We start from the raw sequence: 17,763 nt of genomic DNA on the forward strand, positions 1-17,763 counted from the left end.
ACCCCCTTTCCCCATCTGAGACTACAAATCCCAGAAGATAGCTCTCTGTCTTCCGAAGAAAACGTCCCATACGTCCCAGCACGCAATGCGCATCGCGTGCTGGGAGGAATTTTTTTCTCCTGTCCCGCCGAAGCAAGCAAAGCATGCTGGGGCTTGTAGTCTTTGCGGGGCCCTTCCCTAGGTCCTCCGCGCTACTCCGTCGGGTCCCGCCTATTTTCTGCTCCGCTGGAGCTTTAAGCTTGTCTCGACCTGTTTGAAGACCAGGAAGTTGATAAATCGCGAGGACCTCTGCTGAGAGACGGTGGCTCGGGTGGGACAATCGCCAGGGATGGCGGAGCGTGAGCATGGAGCGGGTGTCCGGGCTGCTCTCCTGGACGCTGAGCAGAGTCCTGTGGCTCTCCCGCCTCTTTGAGCGGGGAGCTGCCCGGCAGCCCCGGATCATGGAAGAAAAAGCGCTAGAGGTTTATGGTAATTAATTTTACCCAGGGCAGCGTGTGCCGTTGTACGTGGAGACCGGGGTAATCGGGGCTTCACCTGAGGGCTGGGGGTGGAGACTCCGGTTTTTTCCGGCCTTTTCTCTGGAGTCCTGAGTCACGGAGGAATGTGGGTCTTTCTAGGACCGGGGCTCTTCCTGAACCTGGGGCTAAGCCGAGCCTGGAGGTCTTAAACGCTTCATTTCCCTCTCATGCCCCGGTGGCCTTCTCAATACTTCTAGGCAGAGCAGGAGTCTAGGGTGTTTGGTTAGAAGAAACGCTGGCTTGACTGCCCTACTTGTCTCCTTCCTTGCGTTCCCTAACCTCTGGGTACGCATTCCTCCTCCTGCCACCACCGAGAGCACTGCTGGGTGACTAACGGGTTGGGGACTGGCCCAAGGTCACGGCCTCTCTCCTTTGCAAACGAAAATGCAGAGATCCTCTGAGAGAAGAGAACAAGACTGGTTCCCCGTACACCTGGGCCTCGAACTTAAGAGTTTCTTATCACAGCCCAGGCTGGAGTGCAAAATACGAATACACAGAAACACACATATAGTCACGTGTATTTTTTAAACCCTTCCCCCCCCCCCCCCCGGACCATATTCTTTATACAGATGAGAAAACAAAGGCTTAGAATGGTTAAACAACTACCCGAAGGTCACACTGCCAGTAAAGCAACGGCAAAAAACTAAAGCCCATATCTTCTGATTTCAGACTGCACACATTACACCATTTCACAATTGCTTTATGACCACTTGTTTTTGGACTTGTGTACTATTGTTTTTGAAAACTAAAAAGACTGGCACTAACTAACGTTTAGAGATTCCGGCTGACAGGGTTAAAGATTTAACCATGAGAATACAAATAAAATGTGGGCAAGGATTATGGGCCAGTAGAAGGAGGTCAGAATTGGAAAAGATCTTTGGAGCCAATCTAATTTACCCCTCTCTTACTAGAGGCAGGATTTAACCCCAGCTGAATGATTATTCTAAGAGGAATGATCCCCACAAAATGGACACATTCCTGTCCTATTAGACTTCTGTCTACAGCATCTCAGGACAGAATGTTACTTGGGGATATACAGCTTTGGAAGAGAGATGATTCTTGTCCTCGTTTATATTGAGGAAGGAGACCTATATATGCAAAAATAGACTTAATTATATGCAATACAAACCAATAGACCACAGACATTCAGAGGAGGGAGAGATCCTAATCTCTGATTGGGGAATCTGGAAAGAGTTTAAGGAGGAGTCACTTGAGTTAGGCATTGAAGTAGAAGTAGGTTCTGGATATATGGCAGGTAGAAGGCATACTAAGAGAAAAAGGAGCAAAAGTATGGAGGTGAGAAAATAACATGTTAGGGAATGGCAGATAGGCAGGGCTGCAGGTTAGATACGAGTTTGTGGTTAAAGGTGGAAGCGCTATCAAAAATTGTTTTAGAGGCTCCTGGGTGACTCAGTCCGTTAAGCGTCTGACTCTTGATTTCATCTCAGGTCATGACCTCACGGTTCGTGGCATGGAGCCTCCTATCCGGTTGATAGCTTGTAGCCTGCTTGAGATTCTCTCTCTCCCTCTGAGGCTACCCCTACCCTGCTTGTGCCATCTCTCTTTTTCTGTCTCAAAATAAATACACAGTTAAAAAATTGTTTTAGATCCCAGGTTGGAATTGGATACTGAAGGTTTAAATGTAAATAAAGCATATCAGTGCAGAACCATAGAAGAATTTTTATCAGGGGAGTAATGTATCAGGGGAGAAGAGCAACATTACTTTCTTTCTAAAGAAATAAATCCAGAGCTCTCAAATCAGTAGAAAACCAGAGAAGTTTAATGCAGGGTTTGATTTCATTTCAGGCTTAAGTAGCATATAAAGAATATAATGTGGCTTATATCAATGAGCCTTACAGGGAATATGCCTAGGATGAGGAGAAGCAAATTTTTTTCTAAAAAGTGGTGTTTGCCTGATCCCCACGATGACAGAGCCTCCTGCCTCCATATTGAAATTCTGTGGATAATCAAATGATAAGCCCAGGAGTTGCTGGGGAGGAGAAGGTGCAATTTGATTGATTTGGTTTTCCCAGTAGCATTTCTGATTACAAGGGTGCTATAAATAATACAACAAAAGCTCAGGCTTGAGAATATTATCCCATCCTATGTGAACTCCTCTGCTCTCCTTTCTACCTATTTCTCTCATTATCCTTTTCCATCTTTTTCTACAACCTCAGAGTAGGAAGGAAATCTTGTCCTCTCCAAGGCCAACCCAGGCTCCACATTCATGGTCTCATTCCCTTCTGCTTGTTTTGCCAGTCGTCCCCCCCACTTCCTTTTTCAGTCTCTTTTCCTCTATTTGATCCTTCCCCTTGGGCTATAAACCACTCAAGTTTCCCTTACGTTTGTGATTGTTCCTTGATTCTTTTCCTTTCCCTTCCCTTCCCTGCTGAAGCCTTTGGGCTACATTTTCAGTTCCCACTCAGTTCCCCTTTTGCAAGCTGGCTTCTGCCTTCATCCCTCTACTGAAACTGCTTTCTTACAGGTGATCTCCTGAGTGATAGATCCAAAGACCTGTTTCAACTCTCATCCATCTGAATTTTTCTGCAGCATTTAATGTTGTTAACCACCCTGCTTTCCATCTCTGCTTCTTGGTTTTATTTCTCCTTCTGATCCCTAAACTGGGTGCTTCCCACAGATCTATTCGTGGGTCTCTCCCTTCACATTAGTGGTTCTCAAATTGACCCTTCCATTTGAGAATGGAAGAAGAATCTGAGGAAATTTTTAAAAGCCTCCATGCCCAGGCCATGCTGCAAATCAGTTAAATCAGGATCTTGAGGTGAAGGGCTTCGACATCAGTTTTTGTTTTGTTTTTAAAGCAATCCTGATGATTCCATTGTTCAGCCAAGCTTGAAAATTACTGTTAAACTCCGTCTTTGTGAGTCCATGGGTTCAACAACCACTGTAGCTTTGGTGCTCTCTCCTTTTTTTAAAATTAGGTTTTTTATTTTAATTCCAGTATAGTTGACATAGTGTTACATTAGTTTCAGGTGAACAATATAGTGACTCAACATTTCTATACATTACTCAGTGCTCCTCATAAGTGTAATCCCCTTTACCTGTTTCACCCACCACCTACCTACTTCCCCTCTGGTAACCATCAGTTCTCTGTAATTAAAAGTCTGTTCCTTGGTTTGTCTTTTTTCCCCCTTTGTTTGGTTGTTTTGTTTCTTAAGTTCTACATAAAAGTGAAATCATAGATATTTGTCTTTCTCTGACTGACTTATTTAGCTTAGCATTATACTCTCTACCTCCATCCATGTCCTTGCAAATGGCAAGATTTCATTATTTTTTATGGCTGAATAATTTTCCATTATATGTATAATGCAGTCTCTCAGTCTGTCTCACATCTTCTTTATTCACCTATCAGAGGATGCGCTTAGGCTGCTTCCATAGTTTGTTGTAAATAATGCTGCAGTAAATATCAGGATGCATGTATCCCTTTGAATTAGTGTTTTTGTATGTTTTGGGTACATACCCAGTAGTATGATTACTGGATTGTAAGGTAGTTCTATTTTTAATTTTTTGGGGAACCTCCATACTGTTTTCCAGAGTGGCTGCGCCAGTTTGCGTTCCCACCGGCAGTGCCCAGGGTTTCCTTTTTCTCCACATCCTTGTCAACACTTGTTTCTTGTGTTGTTGATTTTAGCCATTCTGACAGGTATGAGGTAATATCTAAAATCTATAAATCATTGTAGCTTTGATTTGCATTTCCCTAATAAGTGCTGTTGAGCTGTTTTTTTTTTTTTAACTTATTTATTTAGAGAGGGGGATGGGCAGGGTCAGAGAGAGATGGAGAGAGGGAGAATCCCAACAAGGCTCTGCACTATCCGCGTGAAGCCTGATTGGGGCTCAAACACATGAACTGTGAGATCATTGACCTGAGCCAAAACTGAGTCCGCCACTTAACTGACTGAGCCACGCAGCACCCTCAGCATCTTTTTATGTGTCTGTTTAGCTCGCTTAAGCGTTACGTCGCCATTCAGTGATTGCCGGAATGTTCCAGTGCCCGCTAAGCACTTCAAAATCATTATATGTAAAATTGAACCCAGTTGCCCCTGCCCCCACCCAACTTTCTTCCTGTGTTCTCCAGTTTGTTTTTTTTTTCATTCTATCAGTATTCTCCCAGACAGACTTAAAACCTGACTCATCTTCCTTTTTCCCTTTCCTTGTCTTCTACATCCAAACAATTGTCAAATTCTGTTGATTCTGCCTCTGAAATGACTTCTCCATCTGTCCTCTCCTTTTCATTACTATTGTCATGTGCCTGTTTTGGGCCCAGAATTTTCAGCTGGTATACCTGGGCCCTACTCTTAATTCTGAGTCTGCCAGCTAGTAGGTGAATTACCAGCTGACAATGTAGTACTGTCCATGTTAACTCCTTGTTCAGAACCTCTTGATTCCCTATTGCCTGTGTCTGACTAAAAGATCCTTGATGGTCTGGCTTAACCTCGTATATCCTCACTTCTGCTGGGTTCTGGGCAGACTAACCTTTTTTTTTTTTTAATTAAAAAAATATATATTTTTTTATTTTTTTTTATTTTATTTTTTTTTTTAAATGTTTTATTTATTTCTAGGAGAGAGAGAGACAGCGTGAACAGGGGAGGGTCAGAGAGAGAGGGAGTCACAGACTGAAACAGGCTCCAGGCTCTGAGCTGGCAGTCAGCACAGAGCCCGACGCGGGGCTCAAACCCAAGAACAGAGAGATCATGACCTAAGCGAAAGTCAGACGCTTAACCGACTAAGCCACCCAGGCGCCCCAAAAAATATATTTTTTTTTATATTTTTATTTATTTCTAGGAGAGAGAGAGAGACAGCGTGAGCAGGGGAGGGTCAGAGAGAGAGGGAGTCACAGACTGAAACAGGCTCCAGGCTCTGAGCTGGCAGTCAGCACAGAGCCCGACGCGGGGCTCAAACCCATGAACTGTGAGATCATGACCTAAGCGAAAGTCAGACGCTTAACCGACTAAGCCACCCAGGCGCCCCTAAAAATATATTTTAAAGTAATCTACACTCAACATGGGGAGCAAACTCACAACCCCAAGATCAAGAGTCTCATGCATTAGCAACTGAGCCAACCAGGCACCCCTAAACTTCTGATCCTTTAGTTCCTTCACCTTAAATGTCAGATATTGAAATGTCACCCATATTTAAAGGCTTGATTCAGATTCTGCTTTCATAAATCCCAATACCACATTCTCCCAAGGTAAAAGTTATTTCTTCCCCTTGAGCTTCTATGACACTTTCCTCATACTTATATTCTCTCAGCAATGTTAGATCCAAGAAATGGGGTATGATCTGATAATCCAAGAAAACCGTTTTCTCAAAAGGAAATTGGTGGTGAAAATTTTTGTCAGAAATCTGGGGAGTTACTGTGATATTTGGTTAAAAGAAGAAAGCAGTGAAAAAAAAAAAAGCAGTGTTTGGATTAGGACTGGCAAAGTCACCCTTATTTAGAATATTCATGGGCCTTTCTGGTTTTTGTTTTTTTAATTATTTTTTTTTTTTTGTTAAAAATTTTTTAATGTTTCACTTATTTCTGAGAGAGAGAGACAGTGTGAGAAGGGGAAGGTCAGAGAGAGAGGGAGACACAGAATCCGGAGCAGGCTCCAGGCTCTGAGCTGCCAGCACAGAGCCTGCTGCGACGCTCAAACCCGCAAACTGCGAGATCATGACCTGAGCTGAAGTCAGATGCTTAACCAGCTGAGCCACCCAGGCACCCCAAATGTTTATTTATTTTTGAGAGAGAGAGCACAGGCAGGGGAGGACCAGAGGGAGACAGAGGATCCAAAGCAGGCTCTGTGCTGACGCAGTTCTCAGGAACTGTGAGATCATGACCTGAGCCAAAGTCAGATGCTCAACTGACTGAGCCACCCAGGTGCCCCTAGAATAATCATATTTGAACAAGATACCTTGTCTCTGATGATTCTACAGATTTGATTCGGACCATCCGGGATCCAGAGAAGCCCAATACCTTAGAAGAACTGGAAGTGGTAACGGAAAGTAGTGTGGAGGTTGAGGAGATAAACGAAGAAGACTATTTGGTTATTATCAGGTTCACGCCAACAGTACCTCACTGCTCTTTGGCAACCCTTATCGGTAAGGCTTTATATGTAAATATATTTTTAATTCTAAGTTATTTTACTGATAGTGGCCCAAAATAACAATTAGCATCATGTATCACACTTTATAGTTCCCAGAGTATTTTCAGATGTATATCTTCTGTAGCCTTCACAATTAGGCTATGAGAGAATTTCTCAGTTGAGGAACCTAAGACTCCAAGAGTCTAAGTGACTTGCTCAGAATCATGTAGCCAGGATTATGAGACTGAGGCTCAAACCCAGGTCTCCTGACTCCTAATGTGATACCTTCTTTAGTTACACCATGCTGCTTGTCTTTAGTATATATACCGGCAATGACTAGAGAGTGGATGTGAGCTAGTCCTCTCCTCAGTTCCGGAGATCGAAGTGGGTGCTGTCAGACTAGCACTGCTGCCATCACCCTCTTCTCTAGCTGCTCTGTTGGCTTCTGAAGTATGGACAGAAGTCCTATTGGGAGAGGTGTTTTTTTATTGTTGTTGTTGTTTGTTTGTTTTTACTTTTTTTATTTGGGGGGTTATTTTGAAGGCTGTTTTCTATTTGAGAGTCTGTCTGCATTCCCAGTATTTTGGAATAGTTAACAGTAAGATATATAAGAGGTATCTTTGAATATATACTTTGCTATAAAGAAGATAAAGGAGGGGTGCCTGGGTGGCTCAGTTGGGTGTCTGACTTTGGCTCAGATTATGATCTCATGGCTTGTGGGTTCAAGCCCCACATCGGGCTCTGTGCTGATAGCTCAGAGCCTGGAGCCTGCTTCAGATTCTGTGTTTCTATCTCTCTGCCTCTTCCCCAGCTCACATTCTCTCTCTCTCTCTCTCAGAAATAAATAAACATTAAAAAAATTTAATTAAAAAAAAGAAGATAAATGAAATATATTTCAAACCAAATGTTCATAAGTAGGGGATTGTTTAATCAATGCTAGTATATATTTAAACAATGGAATACCACGTAGCTATTAAAAAGAATGAAGAAGCTCTCCATGTACTGATATGGAAAGATCTTTATTACATAGTGTTAAGAAATAAAAGCAAGTGTAATATTGCTACATTGTGTAAAAAAAGGCAAAAATCGACATTTGTATTTGATGGCCTCTGCATGAAGAATACATAAGAAATGAAGCTGTGATGGGGGGTGGGTAGTCGTGTTGGTAGGAACTGAGCAGGTTGGAGACAGGATGGGAGGGACACTTTACTATATATACCTTTTTATATTTTTAAGTTTGTGAGCTATGGGAATATATTATCTATTTTAAAATAGATAAGTTTATAAAAAAGATTGAAAAGTAAGCATTTTATTATTGCTTCCATTCTTGTGATTTCTGTTTTTTCTTTTCTCACTTGTTAATCTGGGGTCCCTATTAGCGATTTCTATCTAGCATATGGGCTACATCTTGAGGGACTGGAGGGTTTGTGAATCCATAGATAATATTACGGCTATTAATATTCGATTAGAAAAAGTGGTTTTAGTGTTTGTTTGTAAAGATTTTATTTTTAAGTAATCTCTGAACCTAATGTGGGGCTGGAGCTCACATCTCGAGATCAAGAGTCCCATGCTCTGCTGACTGAGCCAGCCAGGCACCCTGGAAAAAGCGTTTTTGAATACATACTTTTTTTTTGTCATTAGACAGTTTCTGAATCACCAGATACCAGAAGTGCTGCTGCTTTCTTGATGTGAAGGGAGTGTCTTAAAATATTTTGGTATAAGAGTTCTTTTTTAAATTTTAATTAATTAATTTTTTAATTTACATCCAAGTTAGTTAGCATGTGGTGGAACAATGATTTCAGGAGTAGATTCCTTAATGCCCCTTACCCATTTAGTCCATTCCCCCCCCACAACCCCTCCAGCAACCCTCTGTTTGTTCTCTGTATTGAAGAGTCTCTTATGTTTTGTCTCCCTTCCTGTTTTTATAATATTTTTGCTTCCCTTCTCTTATGTTCATCTGTTTTGTATCCTAAATTCCTCATATGAGAAGCCATATGATACTTGTCTTTCTCTGACTGACTAATTTCGCTTAGCATAATACCATCTGGTTCTATCCAGGTAGTTGCAACTGGCAACATTTCATTCTTTTAATTGCCAAGTAATACTCCATTGTGTATATATATATATACACCACATTTTCTTTATCCATTCATCCATCCATGGACATTTGGGTTCTTTCCATACTTTGGCTATTGTCGGTAGTGCTGCTATAAACATATATGCCCCTTTGAAACAGCACACCTGTATCCCTTGGATAGATACCTAGTAGTGCAGTTACTGGGTCATAGGATGGTTCTGTTTTTAATTTTTTGAGGAAACTCCATACTGTTTTCCTGAGTGGCTGTACCAGTTTGCATTCCCACCAGCAGTGGAAAAGAGATTCTCTTTCTCAGCATCTGCGCCAACATCTGTTGTTGCCTGAGTTGTTAATGTTAGCTATTCTGACAGGTGTGAGGTAGTATCTCATTGTGGTTTTAATTTGTATTTCCCTGATGATGAATGATGTTGAACATCTTTTCATTTGTCACTTGGCCATCTGGATGTCCTCTCTGGAGAAGTGTCTATTCACGTCCTGTGCCCATTTCTTCACTGGATTATTTGTTATTTGGGTGTTGAGTTTGATAAGTTCTCTATAGATTTTGGGTACTAACCCTTTATCTCATAAGTTGATTGCAAATATCTTCTCCCATTCCATCGGTTGCCTTTTAGTTTTGCTGATTGTTTCCTTCGCTGTGCAGATGCTTTTTATTTTGATGAGGTCCCAATAATTCATTTTTGCTTTTGTTTCCCTTGCCTCTGGAGATGTGTTGAGTAAGAAGGTGCTGTGGCTGAGGTTCCAAAGAGGTTTTTGCCTGCTTTCTCCTGTAGGATTTTTGTGGCTTCCTTTCTTACATTTAGGTCTTCCATCTACTTTGAGTTTATTTTTGTGTATGGTGTAAGAAAGTGGTCCAGGTTCATTTTAATGCATGTCGGTGTCCAGTTTTCCCAGCACCATTTGCTGAAGAGAGTGTCTTTATTCCATTGCATATTCTTTCCTGCTTTGTCAAAAATTAGTTGGCCATACATTTGTGTATCCATTTCTGGGTTCTCTTTCTGTTCCATTGATCTGAGTATCTGTTTTTGTGCCAGTACCAAACTGTCTTGATGATTACAGCTTTCTAATACATCTTGAAGTCTGGGAGTGTGATGCCTACAGCTTTAGTTTTCTTTTTCAAGGTTGCTGTGGCTATTCGGGGTCTTTTCTGGTTCCATACAAATTTTAGGATTGTTTGTTTTAGCTCTGTGAAGAATGCTGGTGTTCTTTTGATAGAGATTGCAGTTCAGTCTTGAACAAAGTTCTTGAACAGAGGATCTGTTACTTTAAGAGCCTTTAGCAAATTGATTTTTCAAAAAGTAATGTTTACTTTGTGTTTTTTAAATTATAAAAGTAATGTTTCTTGGCAATAATTTGGAAATCCTGCAAAAGCATAAAGAAGAAAATAAAAACCAGCTGTCATAAAAGAATGTGTGCTCGGGGTGAAAATTCCAGCTCTGTCAGGTCTGCCATTTTGTGACCTTAGGCAAGTTACTTATTAACCTTTCTGAGCTTCAGTTTCCTTATCTGTAAAGTAGAGATAATAAGAATAGCAGATAATAACAGAATTACAAGGGTTAGGTAATAGAAAGCATGAAATAGATAAGCATAGGCAGTTTTTTATTCATCATTAAATATTAGTTTTTAATTATATAGCCCTGTAGGTTTGTGCTAATCACATCAGTATATCATAAGTTTTATGCCATTTAGACCACTTTTTGGCTTTTACAATTATAAATAATATTATGATGAACAACTTAATATGTAAATATTTTTATATATCTCTAGTTATTGCCTCAGGATAAATTCCTTTAATTGGAATTATTGGGTCATAAAAGTATTTCTAAGCCTCTCGGTTCATATTAAGAAATCTTTATTAAAAAGTTTTTACTCTTGGGGCACCTTGATGGCTCAGTCAGTTAAACATCCAACTTTGGTTCAGGTCATGATCTCACGGTTTGTGGGTTGGAGCCCCAGAGTTGGCTCCTGGCTGTAAAATGAAAATGGTACAATAGTAATAGCTAATATTTATTAGATACTTTTTATGTACCAAGTACTATTTTAGGCACATTGCATAACTGTTTACTACTTACAACAATCCTATATAGCAGGGTACTATTCTTTTTTTTTTTTTTTTAATATTTTTATTTATTTCTAGGAGAGAGAGAGAGCGTGAGCAGGGGAGTGTCAGAGAGAGAGGGAGTCACAGACTGAAACAGGCTCCAGGCTCCGAGCTGGCAGTCAGCACAGAGCCTGACGCAGGGCTCGAACCCACGAACCGCGAGATCATGACCTGAGTGAAAGTCAGACGCTTAACCGACTAAGCCACCCAGGCGCCCCAGCAGGGTACTATTCTAATACATATTTTACAGATAAGGAAACTGAAGTTCAGAAGAATTAAGTAACTTGCCCAGGGTCACATAGCTAGTATGTGGTGGAGCCACTTTTGAACCCAAAGTATCTATCTCAGTAATGCTGTTCTGCTTCTCTTGAGGATACTGACGCTCAGGAAAGTGCTTTGTGAATTGGGGGAACAGTTATTTACTGTATGGGTAAAACACCTACCAACGGTGAGTAGAACACATGAGGATGTTCAGATGGTATACAGGTAACAGATTAAGAGACAGTGTGGGGGGCAGAGGGAGGGGAAGAGCTCTCCAGATAGGCTTTAAGGAGATTGTCTGAAGGAAGAACCCCTTAAATAATTGGTATATTGTGTTTAAAGTTCTTGGATATGTCTTATGGAATTACTGTGTTCTAGACTCGAAGCACTCAGAAACACTTTCTTGCATAAGAAGGATTCAATTTATCATCTGTGTCTAGGGATGTTGATTTAGTTAAAAATTCATTCCTTATTTTGAGGTAGGAGAGAAATAGAGCATGGGCACCGAGAATCTGTTCCAAGCCCAGTTTTAATTTCTCTTAAAAGTCTCAACTGGGAAAAAAAAAATCATTAAACTGACTTGGCATTGGGGTGGCTAGCTGAACTTCAGAGGAACTTGTTTAAGGGCAACATTTCTCTTTGTATGTTGTGGCATAGAGGATTCAAAGTTGTGAAGTTTCTTATGTCCTTTTTTTTTTATGTCCTTTTTTTAAGTGGCTCTATCTTGGTTTTATTATTTTTTTTTAAATGTTTTTTTTTATTATTTATATTTGAGAGAGAGCCGGAGAGACATATTTTTATATTTGAATATAATTTCTATTTGAATTAATATCTTATATTTGAATATAATATCTTATATAATATATTTGAAAAGAGACACAGTGCTTGAGTGGGGGAGGCGCAGAGAGGTGGAGACACGGAATCCAAAGCAGGCTCCAGGCTCGATCTGTTAGTACAGAACCCAACATGGGGCTCGGACTCATGAACCGCGAGATCAAAGTTAGACGCTCAACCAACTGAGCCACCCAGGTGCCCCTAAGTGGCTCTTACTTGGTTTTAAAAATTTGGGTGATCTGGTCTGAGTGTTCAGTAAAGTGTAGAGTGAATTGACCTTTGCTTGAAGGTAAATTGATGTGGTAGAAAGGACCTAGGCTTTGCAATCATCTTGAATTTTAGTCCAAACTGCCACTTTACTAGCTCAGTGACATTGGGCAAGTTACATTGTGATCTTAGTTTCATAATTTATAGAATGGGGTTGGTAATATTTGGCTTACTGGATTATTATGAGGAGTATGTAAGACTATATAAAAGTTGCTAGCATGGTGCATGGCTCTAAGGTAGCATCTACTGCATTGAGCCAAAACTGTTTCTAGCTACTGTTCTGTATGGAGATATCTACCCACAGCTGTTTGCTTTTTCAAGAACTAATAAGAAGAGATAATTTGGGACCTTTTTTTCCTCCCCTCTACAGGGCTGTGCTTAAGAGTAAAACTTCAGCGGTGTTTACCATTTAAACATAAGGTAAGGAAGATTTTGTTGTTTTATAACCGCTTTATTGAGATTAATTCACGTTTCATACAGTTCACCTGTTTAAAGTCTACAATTTAATGGTTTTTAGTATGTTCACTGAGTTTTGCCACCATCACTACTGTCAGTTATAAAACATTTTTATCACCTCAGTAAGAAACCCCACACCTATTTCCTTCCTTCCTAAACCTTCCTCCATCCCCAGGCAATCACTGATCCTCTTTTGGTCTCTATATATTTATTTACTCTGGATGTTTAATTCAAATGGAATCATACAGCATATGGTCTTTTTTCACTTAAAATATTATTTTCAGAATTCATCTATGTTGTAGCATGTGTCAGTATTTCAATCCTTTTTATTGCCTTATGTTATTCCATTATATGAATATACCATAGTTTATCTGTTGATTAGTTGATGGACATTTGGGTTGTTTCCACTTTTTGTCTGTTATATATTTGTTTGAGCATATGTTTTCATTTTTCCTCCGCCTAGGCGGCGAATTGCTGGATCTTTTGCTAACTATATTTAACCTTTTGAGGAACTGCTAGACTGTTTTCCAGTGCTACTTGACCATTTTACATTCCCACCAGCAGTACAAGGGTTCTGATTTCTCCACATCTTCACTTACTAATCTCTCTTTTCCATTATAGCCATCCTGGTGGGTTAGAAGTGATAACTCATGGTTTAGATTTTCATTTCTCTGGTGGCTAATAATGTTGAGCATCTTTTCATGTGCAAAATTTAAGACCAAGTAAGAGCCACTTAGAAAGGGCCATAACCTCCCAAATTTAGAATCTTCTATGCCTGCAAGGTACCAAACCAATTATAATGGTTTCCCTGAGGTGTAGTTCATTTAGGAATAGCAGGGTAAATGCTAAACTTTTCCCCTTTATTTTCCATTTTTCAGAGTAGTAAGTTATGCATAATTTTAAACCAAAGTAAATGAGTATAGGGTGATTTTATACCTGTTGCTTTGTTGTCTGGAATAAGAGTTAGTGTTATCCACTAGGAGAATTTATATGGTGTTTTGTTTTTTAAAAAGACCATTCTAGATGATCTGTAGGGTCTCTTTTAACCATAATATGATATTTTTTACTCTTAAAAAACATTTATCTCACTAGTGAAATAACTATATAAAGAATTAGTTGATACACTCCAGTGTTCTCTGGAGAGTAGACATGGGTTTATCATATAGCATGCTTTATATACCATGGGATTTGCAGTAATTTTGCGGGTTTATCTCAGAAGCTCTGGTTCTTGGAGGTTAGCTAATCTGAGGGAGTGCAGCAGGCCAGAAGGGATAGCTTAACCAATATTATACTTGAGAGTACATTTAGCAAGATAAGAGTGGATGAGAAAAAGGAGGATACTGAAAACTGTTTTTTATCACATTTCTGTAAAATGAGCAAAGAAGAAACTTCCAACCTTGGTGTGTGTGTGTGTGTGTGTGTGTGTGTGTGTGTATAAAATCTATACTCCATTATAAGGTATGAAGAAAAATGTGGAAGAAACTACACTAGATTATTAGTATAGTTTTCTTGGGGTAGGGAGGAAGTTTAGATACTTTAGGTACTAATTTGAGAGGAAGAGGTAGAGTGTAGGTTAGAGAGATCCATGAGTGAACTATGAATGTGATCTCATTTGTGTAAATTTTTATTTGTGTGTATGCATTTTAAAAAGTAATTAATAGGAATAATCCTGCAAGCCTTCCGCCAGGTAACCAAAATTTAAAATCCTACTAATTTCAGTCCTTGTTTTAGAGGGATCTGTCATTGATGTTAGAAAGAAGATTTGGGCTTTCATCCTTAGGCTCTTGAGTCCATTGTGCATTGCACTTCACTTATTATCGTAGAGTGCTCTAAATGTTTTGCTTTTAATATTTTCTTCCTAGTTGGAAATCTATATTTCTGAAGGAACCCACTCAACAGAGGAAGACAGTAAGTCAATCTTGACTCATTATTAAAAAAAAAAAAAACCAACAACTTCAGATAGTGCTTCATCTTGGATACCAAATTATTCTGCCATCTAACTATCTAGGGATCATTTGCAAAAAAGTGCAGAATTAGTTATTCTTCCTTGAGGTGGAGAAACCTAGACTTTTCAAGGAAGTAGTTTTTCAGTAGGATTCTAGATGAACTAGACATAGGCCCTGTGGACGTTAGCTGTTTTAGGCGAGTAGCTGCACATCTCTGAAGAATATCAAACTTTAGGGACCTTGACTTATAAACTCTAAGGAGGGATTGATACTTTTCTTTAATGCAGAATAGGAAGCTATGTACTTGAAATTGAAAGTCTAGAAAAAAATATGGACATTTCTTTTGAACTCTTACATCGAGAGTGCTTTTAGCAAATTATAGACAACAGATATGGACCAATACCTTTATTATATGAAGATCCATGCATACTCATTAAAAAAAAAAAAGACCTAGTAGATGAACAGAAAATTCACAGAAGAACTAAGAGATAAACATGGGGTAATATTCTCTCTCATTATTAATCAAGAAATTACAAACTACAACAAAAACGTGGAGACATTTTTTTACTTCCTGCTTTATGCGTGTGTTTATTTGTTTTTATTTATAGTACCAGATATTTTTCACAAACTGATACCTCATGTATTGTTGACAATATAATTGGTAAAAAAATGTTGTGAAGTAATTCGGTAATAATAATCAAACCATGAAAATATTCAGATCCCTTGATCTAATAATGCCACTTCTAAGAATCTTTCCAGAAAGAAGGCTGTATGTATAAAGATGCTCAATGTAGCATAGCTTTTATAATTAATTTAGAAGACTTATAATTTTTGATGTATTAAATAACCCTGTAGTTAAAAAAATAGGCTAAAGGGGAAAAAACAGCAAATTTCAAATTGTATTTACTCTTTACTCTACATGGAAATATGTATATGGACAAAGACTAGAAAGAAAGAAATGAAAATAGTTGTGGAAGAGTAGTAGGATTATAGGGCGTATTTTTCTCTGTAAGTCTCCCTTCTAGAACTTAAGAATAATTCGCCAGAATCAGCTTTAATTTATCAAGGAGTTAAATTCTGTTTTAACAGGCTAAATAAATTTTTGTCTGTTACTATATATTGACAAGGTTCCTATGCTAACTTTTGTCTGTATTTTTCAGTCAACAAGCAGATAAATGACAAAGAGCGAGTGGCAGCTGCAATGGAAAACCCCAATTTACGGGAAATCGTGGAACAGTGTGTCCTTGAACCTGACTGACAGCTGTTTTAAGAGCCACTTAACTTTAATTGTTTGATATATTTGTTTAAATTCTTTGTAAAATGTATAAGACTCATGTTTAATACATAGGTGATTTGTACCTCAAAGCATTTTTTTAATGGATGATTTGTAAGGAAGATTTAATTATATGTAATACCTAGTTTGTTCAGTGTATAATATACTCAGGATTTGTAACACTTAAATGATCAGACAGAAGAATATTTTCTAATTATTATGTGTCAGACGAGTTGCTATTTTTCTGATGCCTCTTCTGGTACAACTACTTTTCATGTCAAATATTTACTGTGTCCAAATGGATTCCATTTAAATCATTACTCTGTAGAATAAATAAAACAGCGATGATTCTTGTAATGACATACTTTAGAAAGTTTTTATTGAATTATAAATTTTAGTATTAATGTCAACTCTAAAAGAAATTTGCAAAGCTTTGTTTTGTTATTATTATGTAGAATCAGCAATCTGAGAACTAGAGAAACCCTTAAAATCAAGCCTAGGCCCTGCCTTCCTTCAAGGAGAGTATGGGACCCATTTGTAGATGAGGAAGAAACGTGGAGAGGGCCAGATATCATACATAATTTTGGAGATTAAGAAGTCCTCAAAGAAGTTTTGATTTAACCAGTCTGAAATTACAGTCTCTTCTTTACTTGAACTTTCTTCAGTTTGTTTTAGGGACTAATAATCATTTGAAGTGCAACAGGGTGTAGAAGGCACAGATGTTCCCCAATGATCCTCCATTTCTGATGTTCATGCCCCTGTAGAGTTGCCTTCCATATTGAATCAGAGCTAGTAGGTGTAGCTAATCAAGAATCAGGGGTGATGGTGTGTGTCTTCCAAGGCTAGATCATAATAGGGGTTGTTGCATTCATCTTGATTTCTTGAATTGCTCACTCCTCGGGAATCCAGCCACCCTGTTATGAGAACAGTCCAGCCTGTGGAGAATTCCAGAAAGAGAGGAACTGAGGCCTTCCACCAACAACCAGCACCAAATTGCAAGCCATAGGAGTGAGCCATGTTAGAAGTGGTCCTCCAGCCTCAGTCAAGCTCATATCTTGATTGGATCCTCAAGAGACCTGAGCCAGAACTGTCTAGCTAAGGCACCCAAATTCCTGACCCAGAGAAGCTGTGAGCAATAATAAATGTTTATCGTTTATACCACTAAGTTTTGGGGTAATTTGTTGTACAGCAATAAGTAACTAATGCACAAGTTACTAGAATGGAACTCTTCTGCCTTAAATTTAATTGAGGATACAAAGGGGAAAACTAGAGAACTTATTCCATGGCTCTTGGATACCCCTTATCCACTTTGAGAATACAGAGTTTTAAAGACCGAGAGGATTTGGTACGATTAATGAAGAGATTTTTTGGATAAAGCTGTTGCTGTGTTGAGTTCCAACCCCCGTTTTGACAGAAGGGTAGGGAAGTGACATCTACCACTATCTGCGGGGGGGTAGTTCCAAGGAGACAACTCAGAGAGTTTGGAAATGTGTTCCCTGCAGTGGGAGATCCAGCAAACTGGTGCCTGAGTCAGGCCTGAGAAAGAAGGCGGAAGTGGGCTGAAGTTTGGGTCACAGAAGCAGGCTGACTCCTGCCTAGGAAATCTAGAGGGCAAAATAAAGACAAGGCCAATGACTTTAATGACAGAGCCTGCCTGGCAAGGAACATGAATATCTCTCATGGACTGTGCTGTGGATTCATATTTGACAGTGTCCAATAGGACATCAGCAGAGCTAAGGAGACCTCTACAGAAAGGGTCTGGACATGTCCTTCCTGGTGCCCAGGGACTGAGGAGAGAGGACAGCAAGTGAGCAGCAAGGGGGAAGATGCATGTGCCAGGGTCAAAGAGTGCAGCAGGATGCTCTGGTAGGCTCATGAAAGTACCAACCCAAGAGACAGAGCCAGTTGTAATCACCAGGCAGGCCGAGA

General features: G+C 39.5%; 1 protein-coding gene across 1 annotated transcript; it reads left to right on the forward strand.

Moving 5' to 3' along the window:
• The first annotated feature begins 209 nt into the window (after positions 1-209).
• CIAO2A (cytosolic iron-sulfur assembly component 2A) lies at positions 210-16,406 on the forward strand. The gene is made up of 5 exons (XM_039218738.1): positions 210-468; positions 6,453-6,617; positions 12,530-12,579; positions 14,478-14,523; positions 15,722-16,406. Exons 1-5 carry the CDS (start codon positions 345-347, stop codon positions 15,817-15,819), a joined length of 483 nt encoding a protein of 160 aa, XP_039074669.1. The 5' UTR covers positions 210-344; the 3' UTR covers positions 15,820-16,406.
• The last annotated feature ends 1,357 nt before the right edge of the window (positions 16,407-17,763 follow it).

Source organism: Hyaena hyaena, unplaced genomic scaffold, assembly GCF_003009895.1.
Source record: "Hyaena hyaena isolate Hyena2069 unplaced genomic scaffold, ASM300989v1 scaffold_15, whole genome shotgun sequence".
NCBI classification, from domain to species: Eukaryota; Metazoa; Chordata; class Mammalia; order Carnivora; family Hyaenidae; genus Hyaena; species Hyaena hyaena.